This window comes from Styela clava, chromosome 6, assembly GCF_964204865.1.
Source record: "Styela clava chromosome 6, kaStyClav1.hap1.2, whole genome shotgun sequence".
Classification (NCBI taxonomy): domain Eukaryota; kingdom Metazoa; phylum Chordata; class Ascidiacea; order Stolidobranchia; family Styelidae; genus Styela; species Styela clava.
This window is the reverse complement of record NC_135255.1, coordinates 16,009,996-16,028,237: the sequence shown is the minus strand read 5'-3', so window position 1 is coordinate 16,028,237 and position 18,242 is coordinate 16,009,996. Positions and strand designations below refer to the sequence as shown.

The following is an 18,242-nucleotide window of genomic DNA, read 5'->3' as shown; positions in this document are numbered from 1 at the left end:
AGTTAATACGCAAGAATGGAATTCAAGTTGTCATAAAATGAGATTCTTCGAAGTTAGATTTTAAATGAATAGTACTTTTTTGCATATAAGATTCAGTGGCATTTTTGGAATGTTGTAATAATTAAAGAACCCATTCTTGTTTCATGTTCTAGAACTGTGGGGATGTAAGTTTCAGAATTTCGAAGCGATTCGAATCAACATTAATTCGAAGCAATATTAGAAAAATCAGCTTGATTCTATTTTTACTACGAGGCGATTGCATGACGCAGTGGTGCTGTTTCAACATCGACCAAATGCGTTTCTTCGTTTGTTTTCCTTGCGTGTACAGCTTTTCAAAATTTTCACTGGTGTTTTTATATTTCGTATATATGGGTCGTAGTTTTGTGGGAACCAATGGTTTGTCTTAATTTTGTTCAAAAAATACAAGTGTTGTCAGTGAGTTCGATACAAAAGAGAACATGTTTCTTTAAATTTTGAATCCTATAACGTAGTAGACTGCATATTCAAACCCACGCATTACTAAGATACTTTCATACCATTGTATGTGTGTATCATGGCTATATTACGGGCATGAAAATTCGCTGTGAATTTTATTAATATCCTCTATTGGCCTTAACTTCAAATAATGGAAGTCATTCTTCATCTCAATAGATATCCAAGATCTTGCACTTTGTTTTCGGCATTTTGATGATTCGACGACAGTTGGATGTAAACTAACGTATGGTTCATTTCATAACTATCACATAATAATTTCTCTGTCTCTGTCTGAACTAGTGAAGTGAGTCGTAAATCGAGAGACTTTTTTTTAAATTAATTTATGTTTATGACTGTCATACTGCATAACCGGTAGATTTAGGTTTATCGACTGGGACGGCGAGATAGCTCGCTAAACCGGGACGTATTGTATGCCTTGGCATAATGAAAGAAGTAGAGCTGCAAACACGATTCATTCTTCCGGTACAAATTGAATCGTACTGTTCAAAATGAAGAGTATAATCACTAGAATTTTAATAAATAAAGTAAACATTGCCCGTGTATATGTCACTCTCGAATGAATTGAATATTTACGCTGGACGCACCTCTTTCCGACAGCGATCAATATTCTCTTACTCTCATTTAAACGTTCGTGGATTAGCGTATGATTCAATTTTGAACGTTCGTCCTTTTCGCAGGAGAGAACCGAAAGAGTTTACAGACAGCAATTGTTTAGTTGCAGGATGGATCACATTTCTAAGATAATGTGATGTATGTGAAAATCATGAGGTAAACTGTAATACTATTTTATATAATATCAAATGATCTAGCGATTTGTGAGAGAAATGCTATTTTTGAGTATATTATTGAAGAAGCTTGTATCTTGTCACAAAAGGCAGCATTCACGATTTTTTTTGGTAAATTGGAAATTTTTATTTTCTAAGACATCTACTATGATGCACATTGACATCAAATCAAGGTGTTGGGCGCGCTCCCCATTTTGAGTGGCATCATTAACATTTCAATCATGACACATTAGTATAATAGAGTACTATTTTGTTAATATTGGACACGATATGAATAGATTGTATTGTTATTATTCTATTGTTGTTGTTGTTGTTGTTGTTGAGTTATCCATTAACTACTGGATCAATTGCTTTGAAATTTTTAGTGAGTAAAAATTGTATTTTTCCATAGAAGGCTATTACTTCATACATTTCTGTGCTCTATAGGAGATATAGATATTGAAGTTTTGTGTGGTGATGACGTCACTAAAATTAAAAATTGCGCACCGTGTGGGGGTTCCGCGGTCGCATTTCAGCAATCTCGTGGTCAGCGAAGTCGGGAATTTTTAAAAGTTATACTGCACCGGCACTATGCAAAATTTAATACTACTTCGTTTTGGCTTTCGTGCCTATATATTTGAGAATTGCTCTCTTGATGTTTGCATGCTCATTTGAAATAACGGTGATGTGTTTGCCCGTAACCATGGCCTTCCCCGCAAGAGCGCAAAAGCGGTATTTATAAATTAAATACAACTGAGATTTTAACCTACCGCAAATAAAGATTTGAATCTAATTCATACCGGCATAGACGGGATTAAACCGGATCGACCGGGTTTGACGACGCGATGGAACGAGAAAGTAACCCCAAGTTGCGCGTTAAGAACACTTCGACTGATTATCTCATTTTGTTGACATTTCTGGAAATTTCATTTCGTTATGAGCCAGGCCACGAGCGCTCACCTAAAATTTATAAAATAAGTCATTTATGTGGATGCGATCGCTTTTTGTCATAGCTGAAATATATTTGTCCGTAGAAGTCTGACATCGGCCAGGCGAAATATACAGAAATATATTTGTGTTAGTGTGTAGCAAGGATTTTGAATCGATAAACTATCGGTCGACACGAGATTTCAAACTGATCTCATAATTGTATTAGTGGGTCGTTATGTCTTAAAACAGCGGGCGAAATTAGGATTTATGTTGTCTTTCACGAGTCATTAAATACTGGGCCATTGTTTTCAAGAAACAAATCATAGGAATTTAATTTGACAGTGACGAGAGCTTCGGCTGAAATACGGCATAAGTAGACAAAAACCAGGCAATAAGTACACGATATCCTGTGATTCAGAGACTAGACGGACTTTGGGACATAGGGTTTGCATGCTGACTCAGCCTTTTATAGCGTCTCTTATTCCAGATGCGCGCAAGTCAATAGATATTGTCAGCTCAATGTACCAACTATGGTGTAACATTGTGATCTGATGGACACCATCCACCAAAAACAATCAACTGAAACTAAACCTCGCCCTGTTTTAACTTGTTAAAATAGATCGTGTCGATCGTTAGGTTTATTGAAACAACGAGTTGAGAAATTCTACCTTCATCGGGATTATGGACTTTCTAATCTCAATAACAAGATATTGGAAACGTGTTTGAATAAAAAGTTTGCTTCGAATCTGCGGATAGTGCCGCGACGAGGTATTGAATATGGAAGAGGACACCAAACTTGCCATCCAGACATGATGAGTAGCCTACGCAGAACGAAAATTCATTGCCGTGTATGATCGATACATCACGAGTCTTTGTTTGCTCTTATATCAGCTGACAACAAATGACATGGGTGCGCACTCGATCCTACTTTTACACTGTATATCAGGTGTCAAACAGCTGATTTGTGGGTTCGGTCTTTAATCGATGTTTTCGCGAGAAGGCTTTGTTTCGTCTTTATAGAATGTGAATTATTCTTTTTATTTCGTTCGTGTAGTCTACACTAGATAAAAATATGGACTTCTTTTTCACTTTCACCATTTCTGCAAATTTTGGCAGCTTGTTTCTGTATTTCTCACGTAAGAAAGTTGTTATCGCCTTTTTTTCTTCGAAAATACGTATTTAAAGCTTATTTTCTCGTTTACATTTTTTGCGGCATTACAAGCACTTTTAATTACAGCCTTTTGGTTCAGCTGATTAGCAGTATAGAATAGTAATTTGGGCAGAAGAAACACGACGTTTCTTTGCGATGAAGAGAGAGGGATACCTACAAGAACCCCCAGATGGTGGATGGGGCTGGTTGATCGTTATTGGGGGCATGTATTGCCTAGCGATGTGGGGTGGTATCACTCGATGCTACTCCGTGTTCTTTAGCCCGTTGATGTCAGATTTCGAAGCAGATTATGGATCGGTTGCATGGCTGAATGGAATGTTTCAGGCTGTGTATGGAATTTGCAGTAAGTTGATTTTAATTACTATGTGTTTCGAGTGTTGAAATGTTTGTCCTAAACGCGTCGCCCGAAGTCACGCAACGGGTGAAAAAACCTTCAAGTTCAACCAACTTGCTGAGATACAACGTAACTCTGTTATTAATAAAGTTGGATTATTTATTTTAGTTTGAGTTTTGGCAAACCCCTGCAATCTTTGTCGTCCCAAAAATAGTTTCAGTATACCGTATATTGCACTGTGCACCTGACATCCACATTCGTGTAAACTAGGGGGCGGCAAACTTTTGTCGCTCGTGGGCCAAAATTAAGGGTTGCAAGTCATTGGCGGGCCGCACACAAACCGAACGGATGATACTTTTATAATAAAAATCAAGCAGTGATACATTTCTCGAATAAAATATAGATTTATTTCCTCATTGCATTTCAAAAAATTCCATTTGAATATTTACGGCGCCATGGAAACCTTTGCACTCAGCATCAACTTTTCTGCGATTTGTTGCCATTTGTCTAATTATAATTAAATTATAGGCATTGAAGGAGTAATTGTGAATTTTATACTTGTTTGATTATGATATAATTCAATCTACACGTGCTCACAATAAATTCTGTTACGGAACGAATATAATCTTTAAAGCAGCTGTTTTGTTATTATAAATCAGTGAAGCATCGGAGGCCAGATTATATTACTCCGCGGGCCGCATTGGGCCCGCGAGCCGTAGTTTGCCGACCCCTTGTGTAAACAATGTAATAATTGACGAAATGAGCTATGCTGTATTGTCCAATACTTCGTAACACATGATATGGCGACAGAGAATAGAGCATTTGTTGAAATCACCTTTCAATGGATTGAGACTTGTTCCTTGAATAAACCCGCAATTGTCAATCATCGTCTAACTGAGCTGGCAAACATAACCGACACAATAAATACACGGTCGCTGCTCATTGCTGGGTGCTGTCCACGGCTTTTTAACATACCCAGAAAAGCTGGTATTTGATTGCCCACAATCGAATATTGAAGCATATTTTTAGTGCAACACGGGGACATCGTTCAATTTGATATGATTCATTATCTTTTAATAGGATTTTCCCAATATAAATTATAAATTTGAACACAAGTGCGGTGTCACGATGTTTAAACTCCTGCTGACGAATGGTGAACTCACATGTGAGGTCGTAGAATCTTCGCCACGCAGCTCCGATACTTTTGAAATTCTGATTAATCTTCGAAATACCGCCGCGAAATACATTTTTTTAAAGCAGCGATAGACTGACGTCTGTAATTTAATACAAAATTTGTTTTTCAATGCACATTATTTACAATAACAACAAAATAACAAAACGATCCATGAGTTTTGCGCAATAGAAACTATATGCTTAAATGCAACTTCCAAAACTTCAAGTCTTTTTCATTAAATATGGCAAAACTTTATTCCGTCACCCTTGTCAGTCAATTGTTTCTGTAAACTCAGTGTTCCACTAGACCAGTGGTTCTCAACCCTTTTTTTCATGGCCCTTTTTTGCTCAACAAAAATGCTGTGTCCCATTTACCTTTTTATGAAAAACTTCCAGGAAAAAATCTTTATTAAATAAAATGAAAAATAGCACTTAGTAGCAGGAAACATCATCATCAATTATTGCTAATACAATCAAAATTAACTATAGGTAAGCAAATAAAACTAACAATTTTAATAGGACTGTGGCACACCTCAAAAAGTTTCTGTGGCTCAGCAGTGGGCAATGGCCATCTAGTTGAGAATCGGTGTACTAGACTAAACGCTTACTGTATCGGTACCGATGCGCGACCTTATTATGCATCTATTTCACCATTGCTATTTGTTTGTGGGGACTATTAATTAATTATGGTTCCATTACATTTGAATCCACGTACATTTGAACCCGTAATTTTACCCCACGACAATTGTAACTGCATACTATTGCACCTATGGACATTTTTTTTACGGATATTTGAACCAATACTAACCGTAACCCATGGATTTTAGCACCCGCATATAGATTGAACCCGCGGATATACGGTGCAAATGTATGGGTTCAAATGTACGGTCACCATTATTATCAATATAAATATGTACACTACAGTCATTACCAATTACACATCTTTTCAATTAATATTCAAACATATAAAAATACATCGTTTTTGCAGCTGTCGTGGGCCCACTGTTGATGCAGAAATTTGAACGTCGTCCAATGTGCTTGATCTCATCATTTTTGTGTGGAATATCCTGTTTTCTTGCGTCATTCTGTCAACAACTATGGGCGGTGCAAGTTCTGATGGCAATGCTTGTAGGTAAGGATGGAGTATAGCTATTTGTATTCTCTCTAAGAAGTCTTACACCGCGATATTTTACCTGTAACTTACCTATTTGTACGACAGGGCATTTCGTTTCGAATTGGGTTGGATGAAATTCTCAAATCGCCGCCAATCTTTGTTCTTCAACTGTTCATTGATTGTTTTCACAATGCAATTCTGACGAAAAACAATCAAAAAAACAATGCAATTCTGATGTTTAACTCTTTTCGTCTAGCGAGTTATTGATGAAACATTTTTCTTATTTTATGTGAACACTCAACAAACTAGCTGTCTGAGTGATGGATTCTAAGTTTCCAATCTTTTTGTGTTTGGAAGATCCATTACAATGATAAAATCACAATCTAAGCTACGATTCAAACAAAAAATATTCCATTCGATACTGAAATCATGTGATTTTCAAAAATGCCCAGCCCTATTTAATAGTCTATCACAGTGGTGATAAAATATTCATACATAGAATGAAGATATAGTTGCTTTAAAGCAACAAAAGCTTCGCGAAAAGTTGTTAATATCGTGCAACTAAGTCAACTGCCTTTTCTGCAAATATTTTATCGCATTTAAATATGAAGTTGGCCCAAAAATGATATTATCATACAGAGCAGCTAATTTTGTTTTGTACCACAGGAGCCGGAATGGGTATTATATCGATATCGGTGTTCACGACAACGACACGTTATTTCAAGAAAAGGCTTCATATGGCTAATCAATTACTTTGTCTCGGTATATCAGCCGGTCCGTTGCTTGTTTGTCCCGGTTATCAGTACCTTATCACCACGTACGGTTGGAGGGGCGCTTGCAGGGTAAATATTTTGACTTAAATATGAAAATTCACTGACGAAATGTGTTTACATTTTTAGGTCATCTGATTGTATTATGACGTCAATAAACGTTACTTCCCGTACATTGTAAACATTGACATGGCATTGAAATCGTGCTATCGAAGTCCTTATTTCATATCTATATGGTATAATGAATCAAACTGGTTATAACTGGAATCAGCTTGAGCATTCTTGTATTGATGATTTAAACAGGCTAATTATTGACCATTACCAGGGTAATAGTCATACATAGCCAATGACTCGATTAAATATTTTTTAAGATTTGACAGTGTTCGTCAGAAATATATATAACAATTGAGTTAGATCAGTGTTTCCCAGCCTATGGGTCGCGACCCACAACTGGGTCGCCTGTAAATTTTCTTCGGTCGCATGTTTTTTTCAACAAAAACCTAAAAGTTACTAAGTAAATATCATTGTTTATTCTATATTCGGTATTGAAGTGTTGCTCAATAGTAATTACATATATGTGGGAAGTATCAATTCGTAAGAATTTGGCAGCATTCATTTAGCTAAGTAGCCAAACTACCATTTCAAAATCTCGATGATGGCGAACAAGCGCTGCCTTTTCACTTCAGGGTAATTTTTGGAAAATAATTGTTATGTAGAAATGATTGTTTTATATTAGTCATTAAGTTTGCATTCATAAAAGTACTAAATGCCGTTTAGTATTTGAGCATGGGCTTGGGTGGCGAGATTTTACAGAATTTATTTTAAAAATTCATAGTTGCTCGAAAAAAAGAGATGTGAACCACTGAGTTAGATCATTTTATCCGAAATAAACAAGGAAAAGTGTCACTTTGTTCAATATACAGCATCCTAGTACTTTATTGGGTAATTTATTTTCTAATCTTTTCAGATTGTAGCGGGCCTATTCCTCAACATGACAGTTGCAAGTGCTTTATTGCGGCCAATCAAATTAATGAGCGATCTTGAGACCCCAGAACATCTCCCATCGACCGAAAAATACAAAGACAAGCATTCCAGCGAAAGGTTTATTTATAAAAGCTGGAATTAGTGCCATTTTGAGATTTTTAGTGATAAAAGTTAGTCTAAACTTATATTCTGGGGAAAATAACGTTTGGATTCGAACTCTCGATGAATGAGAGACCAACATAGAATAATTTTAAAGACGATACAGTGTTCGGAAATTCTAAAATATTACAACTTAGCATCCAGATAATAGTAAATAATTTATAAAAAAAAAACTTGAACATCAATATTCTTGGGAGTTGACTTTGATGACCGTCTGGTCTCCCTCCCGTCTATACCAAACTAATTTATTACTTGTTATGAATGAATGAATCTCTCTCTCTCTCTCTTCTTATTCGGAAATTTACATGATTCTTCACATTCCAAGCATCTGGCATAGACAAATTTGTCTCCTCATATTCATTTGTTTCATAATTATTTAGGGTAGTTTATTTTAATATTCACTCTTTTGATCAGAATTTATTTTCAAACATGAACATTTTTTTTTTGGAAAATTACATTTTGATTGACAATTTTGAATCATTAGAAAATGATACACTAATTCTGTTTTGCAACCGCTCTAGTTTATACGCAATTCTGTTTCCCATCCCTGTTACTGTTGTATGTTTTACAGCGAAGAAAAATCGAAGCCTAAAAGGTTATTTGATCTGACGTCACTCGATGCAGAAATTGTTGGAAGTCAAAGCCTTGGACTTTACACTCCTCCAGTGGCTCGAAGAAATTATGACGTCAACGATAACATTACAAAATCGCACAATCGTAAAGACGAAAAACCGATCAGCTTATCTTCAAATTCCAGCAACAAACTTTCTAATTCTACCGATGAAAATTGTGGGACCAAATTTAAAAACTTTTGCATCAAATATGATTTGACTTTGTTTACTCAAAAACGATTCTACCTCTACACTCTGTCATGGACCACATTTGCCGCAGCTTTCTTTTCTGCCTCAACATATATCATTCCGTATGGAAAGTCGGGTTAGCATTACTTGTATTATTACCTTTTTTAGTACTCGCGTAATGTGTGTACCAGGTCAGGGTTAGGCCATAATTTTATTCCAATGTTCTATTTTAGTTCTTTAACGAGTTTGGGAACTGTCTGTGTTGGCCAAATGAATATACCCCTTGCCCATAGGTTTCAGTCCTTTTACACAACTTGTTGTAAAGTAGACGAACAGAATAAGTTACCACCCATATTGGTACTCACACTTCTGAAGCCCTTGATTTGATTGATTTTTGATTAATTTTTTCGTGGAGAAATGGTAATTCAATGGTATTTTATTTCAGTGGCTGGTTTGACAGAATTTGAAGCATCTACGCTGGTATCGGCATTTGCAGGAGGGGAAATATTTTCAAGAATTGCTTATGCTTTTTTATTTGACAAAATTCCATTGAAGTTTCGAATTCTTTATGTTGTGAGTACATTTTTCGTTCTAGTCTATAATGAATTACTTCGTATTGACTCCGGGATAGGCTACCACAAACCTACAATACTGTTCCATCTCGGGTACGCCCGTAGTATGTGTACCTGGTTAGGGTTAGGCTATAATTTTATTCCGATTTTCCACATTTTAGTTCCATTACGAGATCGGGGACTGTCTGTGTTAGCAGAGTGAATATATCCTTGCCCATAGATTTCAGTCCCTTCACACAACTTGATGTAAAGTAGGCGAACAAAATTAGTTACCTCCATATTGGTACACATACTTCTGTAGCGCCTCTTTCCGGAGAAAACTCACCCATCCGATTTGTTCAATTCAAAACCTCTCAAACATCCACTATATATGTGTTTTCATCATTAAGTGTCGCAATTCAATCGATAACAAACACAATTCAAGTGCCGATCACAAACAATAAGTTGTGTTAACATAGTTGTGCGAGATGATTACTGGACTCCTCGCTGTCGTAGGGTGGTTCATCTAACCGCTGGAGTCCATGCATCTGAAACAAATAATTAGCTTACCCATACACAGCATGGGCTGGTAACCGGACAAGAGGCGTGGGTTTTCCATATTTTAAGTTGTCTTATCGGCTCTCCTCTCGCCGGAGATAACTATGTAAATTCTACTTGATAACTACTAGAGTAGACTGTCATGTACCGAACTCCTCTTTCGGTTCCATTGTTAAACGTCTGACAAAGAAATAATGCATTGAACTGTATTATTAAAATTTTCATTTCATTTTTTTCCAGAGCGCACTCTATGCTGTATTTTCTATTGCTATACTTGTGTTCCCATTTATTCGTGGATACATAGGAGCACTGATTTGTTGCGCGTGTATTGGAGCCCTCGGCGGAGGAACCGATGGAATTTTTTCCGCATTTATTGCAGAAATATTCAGCGTCCAGCAGTATGCGTTTGTATTTGGATACTCGAATATAATAACTCACTCTACCGGTACAGCCACCACTGTTCTCATCGGTAAGTAAGACAGCTGCTATTGTAATTATCTTGTTTCCCCTTATATACAGAGTCTCCAAAATATTTCGCGCAACCCCACAGCAATAACAAATAAAAATTTCGCCCGATTTAAAGCTAATTACAATTTGTAAGTTTGAATAAATTTTATTGTATGATAAATGAGTAAATAAAACTACAAGCACAATGAGAACTATTAATAAACAAAGACAAAGAAATTTTCAATTGTGACCACTACAAAATCAGGAGAGATTTTTTGGACACCCTGTATATTCTATCTTAGTGTTTCCCAGCCTATGAGTCGCGACCTAAAACTGGGTGGCCTTAAAATCTCCCTGGGCCCCCATTTTTCAACAAAAACTTAAAAGTTACTGATTTTATTCTTCAAATAAATTGTATTGTTTATTTCATATATATTTGCTATCGAGGTGTTGCTCAAAAGTAATTGTATATTATCTGGGAAATATCACAACGTCAAAACTTCAGCATCTATTTTGCTTAAGAGAAGCCACATCGCAATTTCAAAAACTTGCAGATGAAAAACAAGCGCATTTGAACTAATTTCCGAGAAAATGAGGCTTATGTAAAAATGATTATTTTGTATTAGTCATTTATTTTTGTGGCCATTAAGGCAATACGCGCCGTTTAGTATATGAGCATATCCTTTGTTCGCGAGATTTTACAAAAAAATTTTTTTTAAAATTTGGGTCGGCTGAAAAAAAGGTTGCGAACCATTGGATTATGTTGCAAGGGTAGAGTTTATTTAGACACGACTTCTTTCGCTCCGAACATAACAATCTGACTATTTGTAAAGAGCCGCTTATTTGACCGCAATCCTTTCGGTCCGGAATTGCCGATCCAATTTACTACACCTTAGATGAGATGTGGTTTGAACCCGAAATGTGTCACCAACGATGCCAACACAAATCTGACACTAGATTATCGCTTGCCCTGAATAATACTTCGGAAGTACCAATACTTTTATGTCTCATGTTAAACAGTTATTCGAATTTTTGACTACTTCCCTGTATTTCAGTTCTGCGTGTTTGTCATTTGCTTAGTCATTGTTGTGTCATAGTGAAGATCGAAATCGATCTCTCTTACGAAATAACAAAAATTCCTTTTCAAAATTAGCAAAACGAACGCGCTTACATCTTTGTTCTCGGTTCGGTTTCGAATAATGTTGAAGGGGCTCACTGCCTGAACAGTTTGTTACGCCTTGGGTAGGGTGGAAGATAGCCATGGTTTCCATCCAGGCATATTTTTCTGGAATAATGGACCAACGAGATATTCACATACATAATCTGGATCGATAGCCATATCTCGAATTCAAGATAATAATTATATATTTTCCATAAGCACCAGAAAATATAAACCACCTGTCCGAAGACTCGGGCAATGACAGTATCAAGTCTGTGAAATTTTGTTCATATTATGCTTGCGTGTTTCTTTCAGGTGTTGCAGTCGACAGACTTCAGAATTTATCTGTTCCTTTTTACATTGGTTTCGGTGCTGCTGTAACGTCAAGTATCCTTGTGTTTCTACTGCATAAAACTGTGATGAAAATCAGGAAAGAAAAGGTTTTATTGGAAGCGGACGATGTCTTTCTTCCCCTAAAAAGTTGATGAGACCAAAAACTTTTTTACAATTTTTTTTTACTTTGTGCACATAATTATTTTTAGTTTGATTATTGACACGTTTATGCAGAAAACAAACACGTCGTATTCAAATATAACTTTAGTGTTGTTCGCGCAATTTTCAGCTTATGTTATGACGCTATTGTACTTAGGACTATTTTTACTTTCGTCTTCAAATTTCATATTTTAAATCAAGGGTGTCACCTTTCGATGTCACCTTTGTGCCCAAATGACACCCAGTTCTGAGTTCGTATAAAAATTCATAATTTTTCCATCATGCCAAAATAAAATATAAAGTACCACACTATTTACCTATGTGGGTGCGGTATTTTCTCATATCGCTAGCCTATCGTTCTTTAATATCCTTCCAAAGTGGATTTAGTACTTATTATTGTGTCATTATTTTATTGCAGCGTGTTTGCATTTCTCGAGTATCACCGTATCGGTCATGAATATGAATATTTTGCGTAACAGAAAATCATCCTATAGAAAAAGTCGAAACTTTTAACTATCATACTATCATCATCAAATTATTTGCCAAAAAGCAGGAAAAAGTATGAATTATTTTTCATAATAAATCGACTTGTTTTTCCGACTTGCGACGATTTATCGGGTATCATTCCAATTTCGAAATGGAATAATTTTCAATTTTCCGACGTACTGGAAACGAATGTGTAAAGTAAAAGCCTCGCGGGGGAATGGAGGCAATGTCCACCCACGCAACCGTGCAAAGGCGTCGCAACAATATGCGACGCACGCTGACACAGAATATAAACAATCAAAGTGCCGATTTTATTTTATCGTCATTACAATAAGTGACAAAGCGCAAAAATTCGTTTGAAAATTCCCGCGAAAACGAAACACCGTGTTTACGGCGAAAAGTGGCTATATTTCGGAATTATTCGAAAACCAGCCGAAAAGGTATTCGAATACTTTGATATTCTAATATTCGTTTTGTACAACCCCGAGTATCATTACCGCAAGATCGATTTGATCTAGATTTCCAGAAAAGCCTTGTGCTACAGCAAATAACCAGCTTTGTTGACGTACTTCAAAGATCATGCTTGGTTAAAATGAACTTTATCATTTTTGTATTTTATTTGGCTTTTGCAATAAAACACGGAATACAAAGAAGAGTATAAGAGACTGTGGATTGCAGCGTTTCAGTGAGGAATATGATTTTCGACGACACCATCGCTTGGCAGTTCATATTGATAGAACTTGATAGCGCACGGCTGGTTTTCATCATTGCCTATGCCTCATATCCGTCGTTATTGATGACATATAAAAATATATATATCAGAGTCGAAAAAATGGCGGTAATTAAGAGATTGGAAGATAGGGATGGATTCATTTATAGTTTGTCGTGTCCTCAATCAAGTTCAGATAAATAATCACGTTTTATAAGCCGGTGGTGAAGAAAACGCTTTTTCCACATTAACATAGATCCTCATAGGCCCGTCAAAACGAACCATACGTCCAGACCATGCTTCTCAGACTTACTTGGCAAGAATAATGAAGTGTTGTGGAATGAACGATTTTACGGAAAGCCCGAGTTTTGATGATGAATATTTGCAAATGATAGGAAATAGATTGTTAATTTGAAAACAGTAGGCCTGCTCACACTGCGAGTTATCAAATATAACAATCCATCATAAAATGAGCCATGATGCGGAAAACACCGCGGTACTTCTCGAGAAGCAATTCTAAAATAAAAAAAAACGCCACCCGAGCAACATAACAATTGGCTGATTAGAACGGTAAACTTCATTTCTTAATAAACTAAAAGAAAGTAAACTCGCGATATTTTTATCACTTTTGGTTTTATCCGACTGCGTCCGACGAGACTTTCTCAAAAGTTTTTGCGGCCCTTCGACCTTACAAGCTTGGCCACCCGGAGTCCTACGCTATTTCAAGATTGGTATGATTACAATACTTTTCAAAGATCAAGGTTTACCGAATTAAAAAAACAACATAACAATTTAGATCAGACATGGGCAAATCCGGCCCGTTGGGTAATTCAATCTGGCCCGCCTGATGCTGCCACAACCAAACTGAAATCAAATGTTGATGTTTTAGCTAAAATAGCTCAAGAAATTTGTTTAGAATGCGGTCAAATTTAGTTTTGACACGAGGCGTATTGTTTTCCACCTTTTGCTTTGTAATATTGTCTAAGTGGGCAAAATTTTTGGCCCCTGTTCAAAAACCGTGCCCACCCCTGATTTAGATCTCACCTCATTAAGCTAGTAATACATACAACGATTCGATTTAACAGACACCGTAAAAATCCCAATGGACGACTTGGCAAAACGAACCACAGGTCGGCTATTGCGTCCAAATTTTTCAAATGCGCATTCACTTTGCAGACGTAATTGGACGAGGAAGTGAAATGACATGAAATAATCGATTTTACGACAAATCCTGGTTTAACCGAAAACGTGCGCCTACCATATCACAACATATTTTTCAAGATTAATATTTACTGAATTCGAAAGAAAACATTGACAATGGAAAGTAAATATATTTACAAAAAAGATATTCACAAATTGCATGGTACAAATAAAATCCAAGTTTCTCCTGGTTCATAAACCAGAAAGTATGGTGCTCTACTCATTGATGAACGTTTCATATGTAATATAAACTAACAAAACCCCTCACTAGACTAATAGCTGGGTTCAATTGTAGAGCAATGGTCTACAACTGACATGGGTACAATACGGCCCCCGAGGGGTCAAATCCGGCTCATTGGGTAATTTAAACTGGCCTGCCTGATGCTGCCACGACCAAATTAAACACATGCAAAAATATGGACAACCCCAACCATGTTTTAGCTAAAATAGCCCAGGGAATTTGAGATTACGATTAAATTTAGTTTTGGTATGAGGTTTATTGTTTTTCACTTTTGCTTTTGTAACACTGTAAATATTGTTCATATAATCTAACTTTTTACGTCACACTTATATAGCCCGCTAGTCTAAATGGGCAAAATTTTTGGCCCCTTGCCGAAAAAATCTCACCCACAGTGCTTTGCAAGAATGCGAGGTGACCGAGAATTAGTAATAATTTTTACAAGTAAAGAAGTTTTTAGTCTGGCAATTTACATAAGATGTTGACATTTAAGCTTAAGATCAACAAACTGAAAAGCAAGCTAGGTTTGAGAACGTCCATTTTTATCAAATTCAGAAAAGCAAAACAATTTTGAAGGTTTATCTTAAAAAATTTAGAAGTATGGAATAAACTTCAGTCAATTTTTGAAAGCGACTGCAAACTAGATAAAAAACGACATATTTTCAAGTCAGCATTAGCTCTTACTATCCAAGAACCTTAAATCACAAGGACTTAACGTAACTTACATTTAGCACTAAAATAAAGATGGGTGGCATACCGGAAATGATTTCTAATTGGGCAAAGCAAGTTTCAATCTGATCTCGGAAGGTAATAACAAAACCTAAATATCATGAACTATCAAGGATAACTTACAGTTTTACATTTTATAGAAACTGGACCTAAAAAAAGCTTGAAATATTCAATATTTGATTATTTTTAAAACATGTGTGTAGAATTTTAAATACATTTTGATAAAGCACATATAGACTTATATAAACACAATGGGAAAACCTCATCAAACTGCATTTGTATAAATCGAAACAGCATAAGAAATATTAAAAGAAACAGTATTCTGAAACGGTACACAAACAGTCCCACAAGCTTGTAGATCACATTTTTTATGTCTGAATATTTTGAACGGTTTTTATCTTTCTCCAACAATTTTGACACAAAAAAACGCTCCAACTTTTTAGATTGGGCAAGTAAACTAATTACATGAGTCTTATTATTAAATTAATAGTGAAATTGACTCCAGAACTATTTCTGACCTAAAATTTTGTATCAGTGATATAATGTGTCATTCATGTAAATCATAATAAAAATATAGCACTTGTTCGGAATTATAATATTAGGGACAAAATGTGTCCACTTATATATGCAAGGCTAAGGATGGTCAACCACTTGTCCATTTATCTTTTTTTCCATGAAATTCAAGAATAGAATTATTAATAGGGTCAACCACAAATACAATCTAACAATAAGCGAACCCCTATGGTAGTTTGTCCATAGTGAAATAAAGCTATTACTGGCAACAATGCTATTGCTTATTTCCAACTAAACAATCACAATTGATCCATTTAAGGAATTTGTTTAATAATTGCCTCAGTTCAGATAAATCTGCTGCATGTGCAAGTTTAAATTATGCCAATATCAACAACCCACCTCAGAATTATAAGAATTTCCGAAAAATGCAACAGCAAGTTTTTTATTTATGCAGACATCGACTTAACATATGACCCACATTATTCTTTAACATAATAAAAATTTCGGCTATCCAGAAGTATGTGTAACAATATGGAGGTAACTAATTCTGTTTGCCCATTTTACATCAAGTTGTGTAAAGGGACTGAAACCTATTGGGTATATCACTTGGCTAACACAGACATTCCTTAAACTCGTAATCAAACTAAAAAAAAAGAAATTGGAATAAATATTATGGCCCAACCCTAACCTGGTACACATACTTCGGGAGCAATAAAAAAGGTTCCTCATCCATGTCCTAATTAATTCGAACGAATTTGTATTGACATGTAGCATAGATGAACATTATATAAAGAAAACGCAGGTTTTCATAGCAAGCGCAAACAATACAATGTAAAATGTTCACTTGAAATGTTAACAATACTAAAATGAATGTACAACAGGTGTTATCTTAGTACAGGGGTCGGAAACCTACGACCCCCGCAGGTCAGATCCGTCCTACGGATTAACGAGCCTAAAATTAAATTACACAAATGGCAACTTGCTGAGTGATGCTGAGTGCAGGGGAGAGCAGAAAATATTCGAATAGAGCTTCTTGAAATGCAATGCAATGAGGAAATAAAATTCCATATTCCATTCGAAAAATGTATCACTGCTTGATTGGCAAACAGGATGGAAATAAACGAAACTTTTGACTTTTACATCACTCACTATATTCAATAAAAATGATACTAAATTTTTGGGGCAACCTATGTATGTATTTCCAATACAATTTGCCAGACTTCAATCCAGTTTAGGGTTTATCGTTTGCCAATTATTGTGAAATTTGTAAATAACACCAATTATCAAATAGAGGAACATGTGTGAATGAATGTCTATAATTCCAAGGATTTTGGTCTACTACATATTGATAAAATTTTCAGGCGCACAAAAATTAATATTACTATTTACGTGGAATGACAAACGCTACAGTTTTTAAATGGCAAAGCAGATAAAAAAGGTCCAGAACCAAATTAGAATTATATCCAAATAATAAGGATTATCAATGAGGATTATGCGACATTGTGACTTGGAAACCTAAAAGCAACTAAGTAGCAGTATTCGTAAATCTATGGACTATATGGAAAGAAGGCATCTTATTTCAGGAGCCAAAGTTTGATTCGATTCTTGAAAGCACACTTTTTTTAGGTGATTTCAAGTAATTTCATCCAATATTTAAAATTGACAAAGATTACAATTCATGGAACAGAACATTCCTACTATATATTCTTATATTCATCAAGTAGTTATCTTAGTTAACAATTAATAAACCAAATTGCTGCTTTATACACTTTTTATATGCGGAACAATTTATCCTTCCTTACAAATTTCTCACGCAACATGACATTGGTCCTTCACACTTAATACCGAATTACCCACTTCAATGATTCCTATTTTAAAACACTGTGGTATTTATCAAGTGTTTTGAAGTAGATTTGATCTACAGTGTTGTTGTGTTGTCCCTTTTCTTCTTATTATTTGTCACAGTGTATATCTTTAATGCTTTTTCTTTGCGAGAATATGGACGGATCGTAGTGCCTGTAGTGATATATAGAAGGTCATCAGTTAGAAAATCTACAACAGTAAATTGGGTTAGGCCGTAATAAAGGCTTTCCCGTAGTGTGTGTACCGTGTTAGGCCATACTTTTATTCCGCTTTTCCTTATTTTAGTACCATTACAAGTTCAGGGACTGTGTGTGATAGCCAAGTGGATATACCCCCTGCCCATAGGTTTCAGTCCTTTTACACAACTTGATGTAAAGTAGGCAAACAAAATAAGTTACCTCCATATTGGTACACAATTACACATAATTCTGGAGCGCAAAATATTTTGCATTAATAATATTCTAAAAAAGTGGAGAAAGAGCAATTTGAGCGGCTAATGTAACTATGACTACATCATTTGTTTTTAACAAACTTAGACTCAAGACCAAATTCAAATAAATTAAAATGAATTCACTACTTTCAAATAGTTTGGCTGGAAAGACT

At 35.7% G+C, this 18,242-nt stretch overlaps 2 protein-coding genes across 2 annotated transcripts in view; one reads left to right on the top strand and one right to left on the bottom strand.

Moving 5' to 3' along the window:
• The first annotated feature begins 352 nt into the window (after nt 1–352).
• On the top strand, nt 353–13,061 carry LOC120331035 (monocarboxylate transporter 7-like). Its single transcript, XM_039398056.2, has 8 exons — nt 353–3,703; nt 5,856–5,999; nt 6,648–6,823; nt 7,719–7,852; nt 8,466–8,830; nt 9,140–9,267; nt 10,044–10,272; nt 11,725–13,061. The coding sequence occupies exons 1-8, from the start codon at nt 3,496–3,498 to the stop codon at nt 11,892–11,894; spliced, it is 1,554 nt and encodes a 517-aa protein (XP_039253990.2). The 5' UTR covers nt 353–3,495; the 3' UTR covers nt 11,895–13,061.
• Nucleotides 13,062–14,368: 1,307 nt separating this feature from the next.
• The window catches only part of LOC120331034 (ubiquitin carboxyl-terminal hydrolase 47-like), a 44,328-nt gene continuing 40,454 nt past the window's right edge, over nt 14,369–18,242 (bottom strand). Inside the window, exon 37 of the mRNA XM_078113477.1 lies at nt 14,369–17,792. Coding sequence (XP_077969603.1) covers nt 17,695–17,792 — 98 coding nt within the window. The 3' untranslated portion in view covers nt 14,369–17,694. The remainder of the gene's footprint in view (nt 17,793–18,242) is intronic.

What these genes read in the sequence shown, in the direction of transcription:
- LOC120331035 (XM_039398056.2), top strand. Translation starts at nt 3,496, where the DNA reads ATGAAGAGAGAGGGATACCTACAAGAACCCCCAGATGGTGGATGGGGC. An exon ending in GGCTGTGTATGGAATTTGCA is followed by an intron (nt 3,704 to 5,855) that starts GTAAGTTGATTT and finishes TCGTTTTTGCAG; the next exon opens with CTGTCGTGGGCCCACTGTTG. An exon ending in GTTGGAGGGGCGCTTGCAGG is followed by an intron (nt 6,824 to 7,718) that starts GTAAATATTTTG and finishes TAATCTTTTCAG; the next exon opens with ATTGTAGCGGGCCTATTCCT.